Source organism: Macaca fascicularis, chromosome 7 (assembly GCF_037993035.2).
Source record: "Macaca fascicularis isolate 582-1 chromosome 7, T2T-MFA8v1.1".
Taxonomy (NCBI): Eukaryota; Metazoa; Chordata; class Mammalia; order Primates; family Cercopithecidae; genus Macaca; species Macaca fascicularis.
This window is the reverse complement of record NC_088381.1, coordinates 28,542,687-28,558,083: the sequence shown is the minus strand read 5'-3', so window position 1 is coordinate 28,558,083 and position 15,397 is coordinate 28,542,687. Positions and strand designations below refer to the sequence as shown.

General features: G+C 44.0%; 1 protein-coding gene across 1 annotated transcript; it reads right to left on the bottom strand.

The window, feature by feature from the left end:
- Nucleotides 1–1,030: 1,030 nt before the first annotated feature.
- LOC102145447 (small ribosomal subunit protein uS15-like) lies at nucleotides 1,031–9,427 on the bottom strand. Its single transcript, XM_045396495.2, has 3 exons — nucleotides 8,981–9,427; nucleotides 2,347–2,597; nucleotides 1,031–1,073 (listed from the first exon to the last, which is right to left on the bottom strand). The coding sequence occupies exons 1-3, from the start codon at nucleotides 9,425–9,427 to the stop codon at nucleotides 1,031–1,033; spliced, it is 741 nt and encodes a 246-aa protein (XP_045252430.2).
- Between the last annotated feature and the right edge of the window lie 5,970 nt (nucleotides 9,428–15,397).

Below are 15,397 nucleotides of genomic sequence, written 5' to 3'. Positions count from 1 at the left end.
TTATTCAACTTTCTGGCCTTATCTCCTGCTATGCACAAACTACCCCAACACACACTGTGCCTTCTCCCACCCCTTCCCTGCTTCCATCTGCCGTTCTACCTACTGCATTCGTTTTGCAGCTGAATCCTGCTTGCTATTCAAGTCCTCTCTTCTAGAAGCCTCCTTGGGAGGACCCTCTCCTGCACAACATCCTGTACTGTGTGCTCATTCATGGTTCAGCCTGCGGCTATTGACTTGTGTCACCCCATCGGAGCCATAACGTCCTTGAGGGCAGGACTGTGTCCTACTTACTCCATTTGTATACCCAGTGCCTAGCAGTGTCTGGTGTGGGATAGAGGAAGGGACCTGTGGAATGAATCCGAGCACCAGTGCTAATTATACACTCCCAGGCTGGGTGAGGTGGCTTATCCCTGTACTCCTAGCACTTTGGGAGGCCGGGGCAGGAGGATCGTTTCAACCCCAGGAGTTTGACTAAGACCATCCTGGGCAACATAGTGAAACCCCATCTCTACCAAAAAAAAAAAAAAAGAAAAAGAAAGAAAAAGAAAAAGTAGCTGGGTGTCCAGGCGTGGTGACTCATGCCTATAATCCTAGCACTTTGGGAGGCCGAGGCAGGTAGATCACTTGAGCTCAGGAATTTGAGACCAGCCTGGGCAACATGGTAAAACCTTATCTTTACAAAAATACAAAAATCAGCTGGGCATGGTGGCACATGACTGTGGTCCCAACTACTCGGGAGGCTGAGGTGGGAGGATTGCTTGAGCTCAGGAAGTTGAGGCTGCACTGAGCTGAGATCATGCCACCGCACCCCAACCTGGGTGACAGAGGCGATCTTGTCTCAAAAAAAAAAAAAATTCAGCTGGGTGCCATGGCACATACCTGTAGTCCCAGCTACTCAGGAGTCTGAGGTTGAAGGATCACTTGAGCCCAAGGAGATTGAGGCTGCAGTGAGCCGTGAGCACACCACGGCACTCCAGCCTGGGCAACAGAGTGAGACTCTGTCTCAAAAAAAAAATCGTATACTCCCATTTCAGCTTCTAAGCAAGTAGCTCTCTTGGGGCTGCCGTGGGCCCCTGTTCAGATGGTCACAGGAACATCCTTTCCTACTGATCATGCAGACCTGTCATGAGCTGGCCCTGACTTCTAAGCTGTCTTACTAATGGTTATGACTCAGCCTCACTCCTGTGGCCCACTGCCAACATTTGCATTCTGTCCGGGAACACATCCTTTCTTTGTACAAAACTAACGCCAGGATGGGAATCAAATCTACAGTCTGGGTTTCGGAAGTAATATTTACTTGATGGAGTTAAGGAGGTAAGAATAACATTAATACTGTTGACAACTACAGGTTCTCCACCAGGCTGCAGTCCTGGAAGTGAGGTGAAGAAAGTGTTTAGGGTGGAAGGGATGATAACTGTCCAGTTTAGCTGAGGGTTCATGTAAGATAAGGACTGAGAAATAACCACTGGATTTAACAATGTGGAGGCCATTCATGATCTTAAGAAAAGCAATTTTGCTGGAATGGTAGCGGGGGAAATCCTGAATGAAGTGGGTTCAAGAGAGTATGGGAGGAGAAAAATCAGAGTCAGCATGTGGAAAAATGACTTCAAGGATCATTGTTACAAAAGGAAAGAAAGATGTAATCACTGGAGAGGAAGTAAAACTGAGATGATTTTTTAAAACTTTTTTCATGTACATTTTCCAGCATACAAAAGAATAGGGGGAAAAATACAATGAACAAACATGTACTCATTATGCAGTTTTTTGTTTGTTTGTGTTTTGAGACAGGGTCTCACTCTGTCGCCCAGGTTGGAGTGCAATGGCGTGATCTCAGCTAACTGCAACCTCCGCCACCCAGACTCAAGGGATTCTTGTGCCTCAGCACCCTGAGTAGCTGGGATTACAGGCACCTGCCACCATGCCCAGCTAATTTTTGTATTTTTTTGTAGAGACAACGGTCTCATTTTGTTGCCCAGGCTGACCTCAAACTCCTGGGCTCAAGCGATCCACCTGCCTTGACCTCCCAAAGTGCTGGGATTACAGATGTGAGACACCGTGCCCAGCCAAGAGGGTTTTTTTTTAAGGGAAAATTAATAGCATGCATGAAAGCAGATGGAAGCGATGCAAGAGATGGAGCATTTGATGATGCAGGCAGGAGAGGAGATCCAGTGCTGTGAGGAGGAGGAGCCTTGAAGATTCATCCACAATAAGACGACAGAGGCCAAGTACAGTTGACCCTTGAACAACACAGATTTGAACTGCGTGAGTCCACTTATAGGCAGATTTTTCAACTAATTGCTGATGGAAAATACAGTATTCAAGGGATGCAAAACCCAAAAGGCTGACCTTTCGTCTACACTGGGTTCCATAGGGCCCATGGGGGAACTTGAGTATGTCTGGTTGGGGTATTTTGGGGGGTCCTGGAACCCATCCCCTGCAAATATAGAGGGATAACTGCATATGGACACAGCCGCGTGGTGTCGGGAGATGTAGAAGAGAGAGGGTGTGGACGTTCTGTTCAGATGGTTTTCATTTTCTCCGTGGAATAAGAAGCAAGGTCCTCGTCTGAGAGCCAGGATGAGACAGGCATTAGAGGTCTGAGGAGAAAAGAGGAACTGAGAGAGCAGGGGCTGAGTGTTAATTATCCACCACGCCATCCTTAAGATGAAGAGGAGGAAGGCAAGTCTGTCAGCTTGGCCACCATTAAAACACAGTACACAGGGAATATCTGGGGCATGCGGCATGGAAGTGAAATCTCATCACCTCAGGGTTCAGGAATTTATCTTAACTTTGGACGTGATTTGAATGCCAAGTCACTGGAAATTTTATTTTTAAAGAATCAGCATTAATTAATGAGCCATTTCAAGGCCTAATGAGCTGCTTATTGCAAAGTTCTTTCCAGTGAGCCTGAAAGAGGAGAAACTGCCTTTGCTCCTGTTTTATTCCTTGAGATTCTGTTTTCTGATTTGAAAATTTGCAAAATCAGGCCGGGTGCGGTGGCTCACACCTATAATCCCAGCACTTTGGGAGGCTGAGGCGGGCGGATCACAAGGTCAGGAGTTCGAGACCAGCCTGGTCAACGTGGCAAAATCCTGTCTCTCCTAAAAATAAAAAAAAAACTTAAAAAAAATTGCAAAATCAACTTGGAATTTTTCTGAACTGTTTCATAGTTAATTGGAAATATAAAAGAGTATTCAAAGTACACATGATTTTTCCTTTCCATTTTCCTCCTTTACCTTTATCTTTCCTCTGTATAGTCCTGCCACCTTTCATGAGGCTCACTAGCTTATGATGGTTAACTAATATTCATTCATCATTGACTCTATGCTGAGTTCTACTCATTTGAGGAAACTGAGACTCAGAGGTTGAGTAACTTGCCAGAAGACATGTGGTTGGCAAGAGGACAGTTCTTGAACCAAGATCATCTGATTTCCAAGACGGTTGTCTTAGCCGTGACACTGTTTTTTGCTTTTGTTTTTGTTTTTGAGACAAGGTCTTGCTCTGTCACCTAGGCTGGAGTGCAACGGTAGGATCACGGCTCAATGCAGCCTCGACCTCCTGGGCTTAGGGAATCCTCCTGCTTTGGCCTCATGAATAGCTGGGACCACAGGCACCACCACACCCAGCTCATTTTTTAATTTTTCTTTTGTAGAGACAAGGGCTTGCTATGTTGCCCAGGCTGGTTTCGAACTCCTGGGCTCAGGCAATCCTCCTGCCTCAGCTTCCCGAGGTGTTGGGATTACAGGCGTGAGTCACCGCACCTGGCCCTCAGCCATGACCCTGCGTCTGCCTGGTTCTTACCCAGAGGTCTCCTCTGGGTTCCAGTCATGAGACGACATGCTGAAAGCAAACTAAGAAGAGCTGGCTGACCTTCTGACCCTGCCTGCTCTCATCTCAGCCCTGCCACTTTTTAACTGAACGACACTGACCAAGTGTCATAAATATGTTTAATACAGTGGCTGCCTCAGCATCCATTTTCAGGCCTGATCTAAGTTGTCTGAAGCCCAGTCTCACTGTATCACCTCTAGTCTGGGTAACACTTGTCCTCGCTGAGAGGTTGTTTGTAATGCGGCCCATTTATTCTTCATCCCACTGACCCAGAACCCACACATCACACAGCTGCTGACCATGATAAAACCTAATGGCCAACACCAGAATCCTGTAAATAAGCCCCGCTTCGCACGTGTTCTTTTTGAATCCGCCGAGCCACACCCCCACGGGAAAGCCCCAGGACAAGGCTTCAGGCCCTCCCTCTGCTCTCTGGCTCCCCACGGCCTCCAGACTCCCCCTCGGGCTCGCGCCACTCGCCAGACCGCTCTGGGATGTGTAAGTAAGAGATTTCTTCTGTTCATGCGTTTTGTTTTTGCCTCCTCCTTGTGCCTCACCTGACACCTTAGAACCTACCTTTCCCCCTGGCCAGGACTCTCCCAGAGAGTGACTGGCTTCTGGTCCCCTCCAAAGAGAGACCTCAAGACTAAATTAGACATCTAAATATATAAATCACAACATCACGTTATTTAACCTTCCTTAACTTCTGTAACCTCATCAGGAAAAAAATGCCTATTAATATTTATCCCAGCACTTTGGGAGGCCGAGGCAGGCGGATCAGGAGACCAAGAGATTGAGACCATCCCGGCCAACATGGTGAAAACTCATCTCTACTAAAAATACAAAAATTAGCTGGGCGTGGTGGTGGACGCCTCTAGTCCCAGCTACTCTGGAGGCTGAGGCAGGAGAATTGCTTGAACACGGGAGGCAGAGGTTGCAGTGAGCCGAGATCATGACATTGCAATCCAGCCTGGTTACAGAGCGAGACTCTGTCTCAACAAACAAACAAACAAAATTTATAACATGAGATTGTCTTGAAATCCAGAGCCAGGCCTATAACAAGTGCTAAATGAGTGTTCCCTGAGACCATTGTTGTTGTTCTTACCGCTCATCAGTTTTGGGCAAGAGACTTCCCGTCTCTGAATATCGCGTGCCTTGTTTGTAGAATAAGGCTCTAATACTCCCTTGATTCACTTGATAGAGTTTTGGGAATCGCTGTACAATGTAAGGTATGCCCAGGGTGATTGTGCGCCCTGGCTCTGCCCTGTTAGAATGATAAACTATAAGGACATCCAAATTTCCCTTTTTCTAGTGGTCCTATGAAACTCATTTCTTTTCTTACAATGATCGCATTTGTCCTGGTGAGCTGTTGTAAGCTATTTGCCTATTATTTATTTGTGAGTACAGTACAGAGACTTTTTACTTCTTGTAGAAGAAGGTTAATTCTAAGAAATAAACCATGCAAGAGTTAAAAACAAAAATCAAAGATGCTTTTTAGGGAGAGAGGTATGTAATATTCACATCACCAGAGATTAAAAATCTAGCACATGAGTCTAGTAGTGCTCAGATCCATACAGTAATCAGATAGACAAGGAGCGGGGACCAGGGAAAAGGCTTTGGGGTTTTGAAGGGAGGGGCTTGGTCTAAACTCCTCGGCTCTTATTCCACCCAGAGGATCACCTGGGCTTGGGCAGTGGAGCAGGTGGGCGCCCCTCTGCATCTCTCTTTGAAAGGTCCACCTGGCAACAAATGGTCTTTGCATTACCAGGAAACCATTTTCTTGCTTTGTCTTCAAAGTTCATTTTGGAATTAACTGTTACCGGTGGAAGAATGTCTCAGGCTTTAATAGTTGACCTCAGAACAGTAGGGTACCTTGCACACAAGCCTTTTGGTCTTTAAAAATGCTCAGATTTTTGTACTTTGAGAGGTAAATCCACTTTATTTTAACATGGCTGAAAGTTACATTTTCTTTAAATCAAAATCATAAAGTTATCTGATTCCTCTGGGAAAAATGTACAAAGTGATCTGATAGTGTTCAGCAGTTGCGCGACCACTTACTCGGGTCTTTGGTCTTGAAGGTTTAAATTATCTGGACTTCAGCTTCCTCACAGTGGTTGTAAAGCTGAAATGCACTCATATATGAAAGCTATCCACTGTCATTAGCATTTCAAAATGGGAAGAAATTGGATTTTAAGACATTCTGGGAAACAAGTGTTGTCCATTCCTACATTTGTGCTGCAACAAATACACCCAAATTCCTTTAAAAAAAAAAAGGTTCTTCCTCCCTCAAGTATCATTAAGTACATCTAATAATGCACTAGGCAACATGGTTATTAGCAGTTTAAAAAAATGAATTGTTCTTTTATTCCTTATGTATTTATTGGGTATTTTATTTAGATTTCTAAACATGGAGGATGATACATTTAAAGGTGGTGGTCTAACCAGTTGTAAAGCTACTTAGTTGAATGAAATTCCAATTTCATTGTGTTTTATCTTTACCCACTTTTCTGTAAGAGGCCTCCACTGGCCAAATTTGGGACAATGTGAGCATCAAATAGATAATAGGAAAGGATTAGAACCCACTGATAAAGTAAAAAAACAAAACCGTAAGCCAATGCTAATAGAAATAAATAAGTGAAAGAGGAAACCCGTTCTCCAAGGAGTCGTGGTTTCTTTTAGTGGCCGGTGGTATTAATATCTGAGCTGCATTTTACTTTCGTACACCTGTATTCATTTGACCTTAACATTTTTATTTTGTTAGCAAGATTACATTTAATGAGATAAAACTTAGTGTTTTATCTTTATATTATTTTTATCACAAAATTACTTGTATCAAATTTGATAATAGGAAATCAACTTCATTTTTTGAATGTATTTGCAAATAATTGAAAATGTATTTTAAAGCTTTAGTTTAAAGCATAAGTAGTGCTCATTTTTTTCAGTTGGATTATCTCCTACCCTCCCTCTTCCTTTCCAAATTCTACTGAAAAGATTGATTACAGCTCAATAATCAATAGTAGCATTAACACACTGGAGGTAGGGGGTGCCATCAGCAATGTGGAATTTCCAGATTTAATGTCAATGGAAGTAAACTGACAATAGAACCCAGCTAGAGGGATCTCTAGTCCACTTCAGGCAATAAAAAGCACCTATCAAAAAAGTGAAATTTTTTTCTTACAAAATGATGGAACAGGCCGGGTGTGGTGGCTCACACCTGTAATCCCAGCACTTTGGGAGGCCGAGGTGGGTGGATCACCTGAGGTCGGGAGTTCGGGACTAGCCTGATTGACATGGAGAAACCCCGTCTCTACTTAAAAAATACAAAATGAGCAGGGCGTGGTGGTGCTTGCCTGTAATCCCAGCTACTTGGGAGGCCGAGGCAGGAGAATCGCTTGAACTCAGGGGGCGGAGGTTGTGGTAAGCCAAGATCGTGCCATTGCACTCCAGCCTGGGCAACAAGAGCAAAACTCCATCTCAAAAAAAAAAAAAAAAAAAAAAAAAAGATGGAACAATACCAAGATGGGAAGCAGCAGTCCCCAGCAATTGGCTGGGCCAATCTTCCACCCCACACATCTTAGCTCTAGCTATTAACTGACCTCAAGGATCACCAGATATTGAAAGAAAACTAATTGCATGGGAGAAGTAACAGACTCAGCAGAAAGAATACTCTCAAGGATACATAATCAAAGAAGAAACTAGAATAAAACTCTAAAGGAAACATAGATATCTCAGATTTGGAAGGATCTCCATCCATTTTTTTTTTTTAATTTCTGTGATTTCAGTCCTTGGAAATCAAAAGTATTGCTGAAATAAATTTGCTGGGCATTACTTTTTTTTTTTTTTTTTTTTTTTTTGAGATGGAGTCTTGCTCTGTCACCCAGGCTGGAGTGCCGAGGCGTGATCTCAGCTCACTGCAACCTCTAACTCCCAGGTTCAAGCGATTCTCCTGCACGCCACCACGTCCAGCTAATTTTTGTATTTTTAGCAGAGGTGAGGTTTCACCATGTTGGCCGGGCTGGCCTCAAACTCCTGACCTCAGGTGATCTGCCCACCTTGGCCTCCCAAAGTGCTGGGATTACAGACATGAGCCACCACACCCAGCCTGGGCATTACCTTTATAACAACTTTTTATTAAAGTATCTTTTGGCCAGGAGTGGTGGCTCACCCGTGAAATCCCAGAGCTTTGGGGGGCCAAAGTGGGTGGTACACCTGAGGTCAGGAGTTCGAGGCCAGCCCCGCCAACTTGGTGAAACCCCCACCTCTACTAAAAATACAAAAATTACCTGGGCGTGGTGGCGCATACCTGTAATCCCAGCTACTTGGAAAGCTGAGGCAGGAGAATCACTTGGACCTGGGAGGCAGAGGTTGCAGTGAGCCAAGATTATGCCACTGTACTACAGCCTGGTGATACAGCGAGACTCTGTCTCAAAAAATAAAAATGAATAAATAAAGTATCTTTTAAGGTGCTTTTTTCTTCCCTGGTTTTTGCAATTTAAAAATTTAGATAAAATTTATATAACATAAAACCATTTTAAATTATACAACTCAGTATTTTCTAATATATTAACAATGTTGTGTAACCATCATCTTTATCTAATTCCAGATATTTCTGTCATCTCAGAAAGAAACCTCATACCCATTAGCAGTCACTCCCAATTTCTCCCTTCCCTCACCCCCTGGCAACCATTAACCTACTTTTTATTTCTATGGATTTGCTTATTCTGGACATTGCATATCAATAGAATCAGACAACACATGGCTTTTTGTGTCTGACTTTTTTCATTTAGCATAGTGTTTTCGTGGTTTGTCCCCTTTGTGGCATATGTCCGTACTTCATTCCTTTTTTATGGCTGAGTAATACTCCACTATTTGAATATACCAAACTTTGTTTATCCATTCATCAGCTGATGAACATCTGGGTTGTTTCACTTTTTGGCTATTATGAATGATGCTGATGTGAACTTTAAGCTTTTGTGTGGACATGTTTTTTAATTCCATCTAGGAGTGGAATTGCTGAGTCACATGGTAACTCTGTTTACTGCTTTGAGAAACCACTAACCTGTTTTTCACGGTGGCTACGTTATTGGCTTTTGTTACAGTTGTCGTTAAACAATCATTTTATTGCTTGAGTACCTAGACAAATATATGCGACCAGGGCAGAGGCTGTAGATGATTGATATTTCCCACTGGGAGGGAGAATTCGCTTGGTCTTATAGTATCGAGCCAAGTGGTGAATCCAGCTCTCTATCAGAATCAGACGGAATTTAGCATCCTTATTCTTTCTGCTGCTCTCAGGATGTTTTTGAACAGCAACTGCTTTCTTAATTAAATGATAGAGATCTTCAGGGAGATCAGGAGCAAGTCCCTTAGACTTAAGAAGTCTTAAGACATTATTGCCTATCACAAAACGTACTTGTGCAGCACCGTGTGAATCTCTCAGGATCACACCGATTTGTGAAGGAGTCAGGCCCTTCTTGGCCAGTCTGTAAATCTGCTCCTTCACGTCATCAGATGTCAACTTCAGCCAAGTGGGGACGCTATGGCAATAGGGCAAAACCAACTGGGACAGGCCCTTCCCAGGAGCATGCATGCAACCCATGATGGCACCAGTCAGGCAGCTAAAGTGTGGCTGCGTTATTAAACGTTCTCACCTGCAACGTAGGAGCGTTTCACCTCCTCCCGTGTTTAAACCTCAGGATTCTCAAGGGTAAAGGGAAAGGACTGCCCAGGCAAGACCTGGAGAAGAAACACCTGTGCCTTTAAAATAGAGAGGACTGGTGACTTATGGCCACTTGGCTTTCCTGACACCACACAGCCACCAACCCTGTCTTGCCAACACCACAGCTGGAGGGCAGGGTGCCCGTCCTAGACTAGGTCAGAAGTCAGCTGTGATCCATCCTCCCTCTGCCTCTTACACAGCTAAATGGTGCTGCTTCTAACCCTCATCACTCAGCTGCTTCTCACCCTAAGGCCTCCATCTGGCACTGTCTGCCATCCAGCTGCTGTTCCAAGTTCTGCTCAAGTAGCTAACAGTGTCACGTTTCTAAACCATGCCTCTTGTAATATTTGAAACTAAGGAGTGGAAAATGTGGGTGACAGGAGTCCATAAGAACCCAGAGCCAAAGCAGTACAATCCCCATGTGGTTAAGCATTCCCTTGGGGGCAGGGTTCGTCCTGCAACCTCCTTGAGCATGGCTTGTGGAAGGACTATGCTTATGATGTACTGGCTACAGCTCTCCAAGTCTGGCCAGTTGAGTAGGGCGTCCCTGAGTCAGAACACCTCCATCTGGATGGTACCTTCCTCTGCAGTACTAACTTCACAGAACTGCTTTTTAGCAACCTTCAGAAGCTCGTCCTGAGGCGCAAGGCTGTGCAAAGCAGCCACATTGCATTGTGATCCTTATATAAGTGCTTCCAGCTGCAAGGCAGGCCACCTCTGTCAGCCAGACTGTCCTCCCCAGTCTGCTGGCTCCATAGACCTTGGCACCAGGGTGGAAGCCACTCGCCTCCTGCTACACGTTGGCACAGCCGTACACATCAGGCCAGAGGGGTGTGGCTAATGCTGGAGCATTCCAGGCCCCGATGGCCGGGATGTTTTTCCAAGGAGAGGGTGAGAGGGCAAGCAGCTGAGATGAGCTGGGATAGGCGGTTGGGGAGGAGAGGAGCCACCTGGCAACACCATCAGCTCCGCCTCCTATGGCCTCCCAGCCTCCCTCCTGACCTGTTTCCTAGATTTCCTTTTTCTCCATGGATATTGAACCTGGTACTGTCCCAGCATGAGCCTTATACTGTGAGTTCTGCTTCTTATTTGACCATCATGTGGTCTTCGGCAAGTTAGCAAGTGTGGTTCACCCAAATACCTCACGGGTGAGGATATGCACGAAGCACTTAGAACACCGTCTGGCACATGGCGCCTATGAAATGCTAGCCACCCTCGATCCTGGGGCTAGCGTCAGGCAGGTCTCATCATGCCAGAAGGGAGCAGGAGACTCCTTTGGGGAGGTGGGACCCTCCATTTTGCTTAAAACCCCGTTTTCATCCTGGGCTTCAGGTAAGGACATTCCCTCGGAGTTGAGCCCATTGAGGCCATTGCTCTTGACTTGGAATGTAATGATAGTGACCTTGACTTCCAGACACAGCCTTGAATATCCGGCATGGGCTTGCCTCCAAGTGTTTTCTGCGTCTGATTTATGAAATATGCCAACTGGGAAGGAAGCTTCTGCTGACCTAATGCTTGCCCATAAAATGTGTTTTTAAAAATCAAGTGCGGACCTGATGAATCATAAAGTCATCCTGCCTCTGAGACTAATACAGAGTGGTTCCAGCAGCCCAAAGAGAGGGAAGGGATCATTAGTTTGCACTTATCATCTGCTAAACATAATTGTTTTGAAGGTTTGCTTTATGTGTTTGTTGTTTTTTGTTTGTGTTTTTTTGAGATGGCGTCTGGCTCTGTCTCCCAGGCTGGAGTACAGTGGTGCGATCTCGGCTCACTGCAAGCTCTGCCTCCCGGGTTTACGCCATTCTCCTGCCTCAGCCTCCCGAGTAGCTGGGACAACAGGCACCTGCTACCACGTCTGGCTAATTTTTTGTATTTTTAGTAGAGACGGGGTTTCACTGTGTTGGCCAAGATGGTCTTGATCTCCTGACCTTTTGATCCACCCGCCTTGGCCTCCCAAAGTGCTGGGATTACAGGCATGAGCCACTGCACCCGGCCTGTGTTTGTATTTTGAAGAGTCACAGGCTAATTGTGCTCTGAACACATGATAAAGAGGAATTCTTCCAGCATTTTGTTTTCTTCAGGAGGAAGAAAATTAATCTGTGGCCCGCATTCCCACTCTTCGCCCTGTGCTAAGGCCATGAAGTCTATTGCTCTCATGACCTTAGGATTATATTTAGTAGCAACACTGACTTTGACTTCCTCGTACAGCCTGGATTCCCTGTTCTGTTCCTACCTGCAAAGCGGGGTCATCTTCTACCTAGCCTCCCTCTCTTGGAAGTGGGACCAAAACTTAGATTCTATGCCATTGAGTAAGTATCCTTTGAGTTGCATTTAAAGGCAACTTAGGAGTGAATTTAAAAACATTTCCTCAGGTCATCATTAGAACTGTGGTTCTCAATCTTGATACACATTAGAATTTTTTTCTTTTTTTTTTTTTTTGAGATGGTGTCTCACTCTGTCACCCAGGCTGGAATGCAGTGGCGCGATCTCTGCTCACTGCAACCTCCACTTCCTGGGTTCAAGTGATTCTCCTGCCTCAGCCTCTGGAGCAGCTGGGACTACAAGTGCAGGCTGTCACACCTAATTTTTTTATTTTTAGTAGAGGCTAATTTTTGTAGTTTTCTATTTTTGGTAGAGGTGGAGTTTCACCATGTTGACCAGGCTGGTCTTCAATTCCTGACCTCAAGTGATCCATCTGCTTAGGCCTCCCAGAGTGCTGGGATTACAGGTGTAAGCCACCAGGCCCAGCCACCTGAAGGACTTGTAAAACTAGGGATGGGCGACCAGGTGCAGTGGCTCACTCCTGTAATCCCAGCACTTTGGGAGGCTGAGGCGGGTGGATCACAAGGTCAGGAGATCGAGACCATCCTGGCTAACACAGTGAAACCCTGTCTCTACTAAAAATGATTAAAAAAAAAAAATGTAGCCAGACGTGGTAGCGCATGCCTGTAGTCCCAGCTACTCAGGAGGCTGAGACAGGAGAATGGCGTGAACCCAGGAGGCAGAGCTTGCAGTGAGCGGAGATCACGCCACTGCACTCCAGCCTGGGTGACAGAGCAAGACTCCATCTAAAAAAAAAAAAAAAAAAAACACAACAGGATGGGCTGGGTGCGGTGGCTCCTGCCGGTAATCCCAGCATTTTGGGAGGCTGAGGCGGGCGGATGACCTGAGGTCAGGAGTTTGAGACCAGCCTGGCAAACATGGTAAAACCCTATCTCTACTAAAAGTACAAAAATTAGCTGGGCATGGTGGCATGCGCCTGTGGTGCCAGCTACTCGGGAGGCTGAGGCAGGAGAATAGCTTGAACCCGGGAGGCGGAGGTTGCAGTGAGCCAAGATCATGCCACTGCATTCCAGCCTGGGTGACAGAGTAAGACTCGGTCTCAAAAAATAAACTAAAAATCTATGGATGCCCCTGTGAGCCCTAGAGGCTCAATCTGAGTGACTTGGATGGGGCATGGCATGAGTAGGTTCTAAAAATTCCCCTGGTGGTTCTATTGTGCAATCAGGGTTGTGCATCTGGGGTTGTTAACCATTGCATCAAATGAATATCTAATATCCAACCGTTTTATAATACCATTCCATTTGAGCTCAGTCAAGCTAATTGACCCAGTTAAGATTTCTCTTAACTTTTAAGATACTTAAAATAAGAACACCCACTTGAATTAGATGAGTGTCAACTTTTTATTTTTCAAATTATACATAGTCATAAAGAGCCAAATCGTTTAATGAGGTCTCTTAGGAAAAACAGCAGTGCCTAGTCTCCCTCCCCCAACTTCCCAGCCCCAGAGGCAACTACTTTTAATTATTTTAACTGATCTTTTTAGTATTTATCTCTATATCTTTAAATAGAATGCTTGGATGACTGCGTCTTGATTTTCAGTTGGGGACAGTATCAATTGTCTTTGCACTGTGATAAGTAGGGATTTAACTCTTTCATCTCTTCCTGTCCCATATTATGTGCCACACACACAATTTCTATTTCCCAACCCCACCCAATATAATTATATCATAATTTAGGTTAAATCAGTATCATTATTTACATTAACTTTGTATGCTATTCAGAGCTGAGCCATGTAATTAACTATTATTACTTTTCTTGCACCATTTGTTTCCTTGAGTTAATTGTCTTAATTTTTTTTACTTGTTGACTAGCTTTCTGTAAACTTTCAGGAAACTATCTTTAAATTCTCTAACAGTTATTTAAATCTCTTCTCAAGACATTTATCTACCTCAGGTATTTTGTATATTTTATCTTCCTGAAGAACTGTCTCCCATAGGCTTCTGATCTTCTCAAATCTGGACTGATTGTCCTTTGTGACTACTGTACAATTGTTATCTGGCAACATCCCTTCAGTATCATCATCCTGGGATTTCTTTTGCTTTCCCCTGTGTTGGATCTCTTGTTTCTGTATCCCTGGCCTTTCTCTTTCTTGGTTTGTCCCCTAATTTTGATGGAGCATATCCTCTAATATCTTTCTCAGAAAGAATAGGTAGGAAGTAAATATTTGAAACCTTGCACATCTGAAATGTTCTTTATTCCACCTTCACAGTGGAATAATACTTTATCTGTTTATAAAATTCTATTTTTAAAAGTATTTTAATTTTTAATTTTCATAGGTTTTGGGGGAACAGTTAGTGTTTGGTTACATGAGTTCTTTAGTGGTGATTTCTGAGATTTTGGTGCACCCATCATATCTGTGCATAAAGTTCTAGATCTCAGATTATTTCTCTTCAGAGTTTTAGAGGCGTTTCTCCATTTTATTTTACCTTCCAATATTAAAAACAGTCTTCCATGATCTTTAGCTTCCAGTGTTGATTCCCGATCGTGTGTGTGGTCTGTTTTCTCCTGTCCAGAAGCCTGTAGGTTCTTCTTTTTGAACCCAGAGTTCTGAAATTTCCCAATGACATATGGGTATACTTTTGTCCATTGTGCTGGGCACTAGGTGAAGCTTTTCAATCTGGAAACCCATGTTCTTCCATTCTGGGAGATTATCTTGGTTTGTTCTATTTAATTTCTTCTTGCTGCTTTGCTGTTTTCGTCCTACTGCTGTTAATATTTGGATGAGCTTCCTTGATGGTATCTAATTTTCTTATCCTTGTACTACTATTTTCCATTCCTTAGTTTTGGCTTTTTTGTTTTGTTTTGTTTCAGCTAGATTTCTTTATCTTCCCATTCTTCTTTTGAATTTCTTATTTCTTTACATTCTTAGTTTCCTAGAGTTATTTTTTGTTCTCTGAATATTTTTCATAACATATTCCTTTTCTTTTGTTCCATGGATGCATAATATTATCTTTCTGTGGATATTAAATATACTTCTCCTTGTAGTCTTCATTTATTCCAAATACTTCAACCGCCCCCCGATTTATTTTTTTGTGCTTTGTTTCTTTAGTGGTAGAGATTTTCCTTGGATGTTTTGTTATCTTAGATTCTCGGCCTGTATCTAAGAGCAGGGCCTGAAATAAAATGCTGATTGAAAGCTTTGAGGGTATTTATTAGCATGCTTCACTGTAGGGTCATCTGGTTTGGTCTATGTGTTGCAGGATCTCAAAAGTTGTTATCCCAAGGTCCTTGGGAATGTCAGAGTCCCTGAAGAAGACATTCTCAATCTCCTATGAAAATCTGAGATCAGAACAGAGCCAGGTTTGGTGGCACACCTGTACTCAGGAGGCTGAGGCAGGAAGATCGCTTGAGCCCAGGAGTTTGAGGCTGTAGTATACTATAACTACACTGATGAATAGCTGCTGCACTCCAGCCTGGGCAACATAATGAGACCCCATCTCTTAAAAAAATTTAAAAAAATAAAAAAAACAGTCCTGGCCAGGCACAGTGGCTCATGCCTGTAATCCC

Excerpts from the sequence above, each read along its gene's own strand:
- LOC102145447 (XM_045396495.2), bottom strand. The coding sequence starts at position 9,427 with ATGGGTTGCATGCATGCTCCTGGGAAGGGCCTGTCCCAGTTGGTTTTG. Across the intron at positions 2,598-8,980 it reads CATCTACAGCCTCTGCCCTG|ACCTCTAATGCCTGTCTCAT; the intron begins GTCGCATATATT and ends TTTTCTCCTCAG. Across the intron at positions 1,074-2,346 it reads GAACCCAGTGTAGACGAAAG|GGGCCCACGGCAGCCCCAAG; the intron begins GTCAGCCTTTTG and ends CCATCTGAACAG.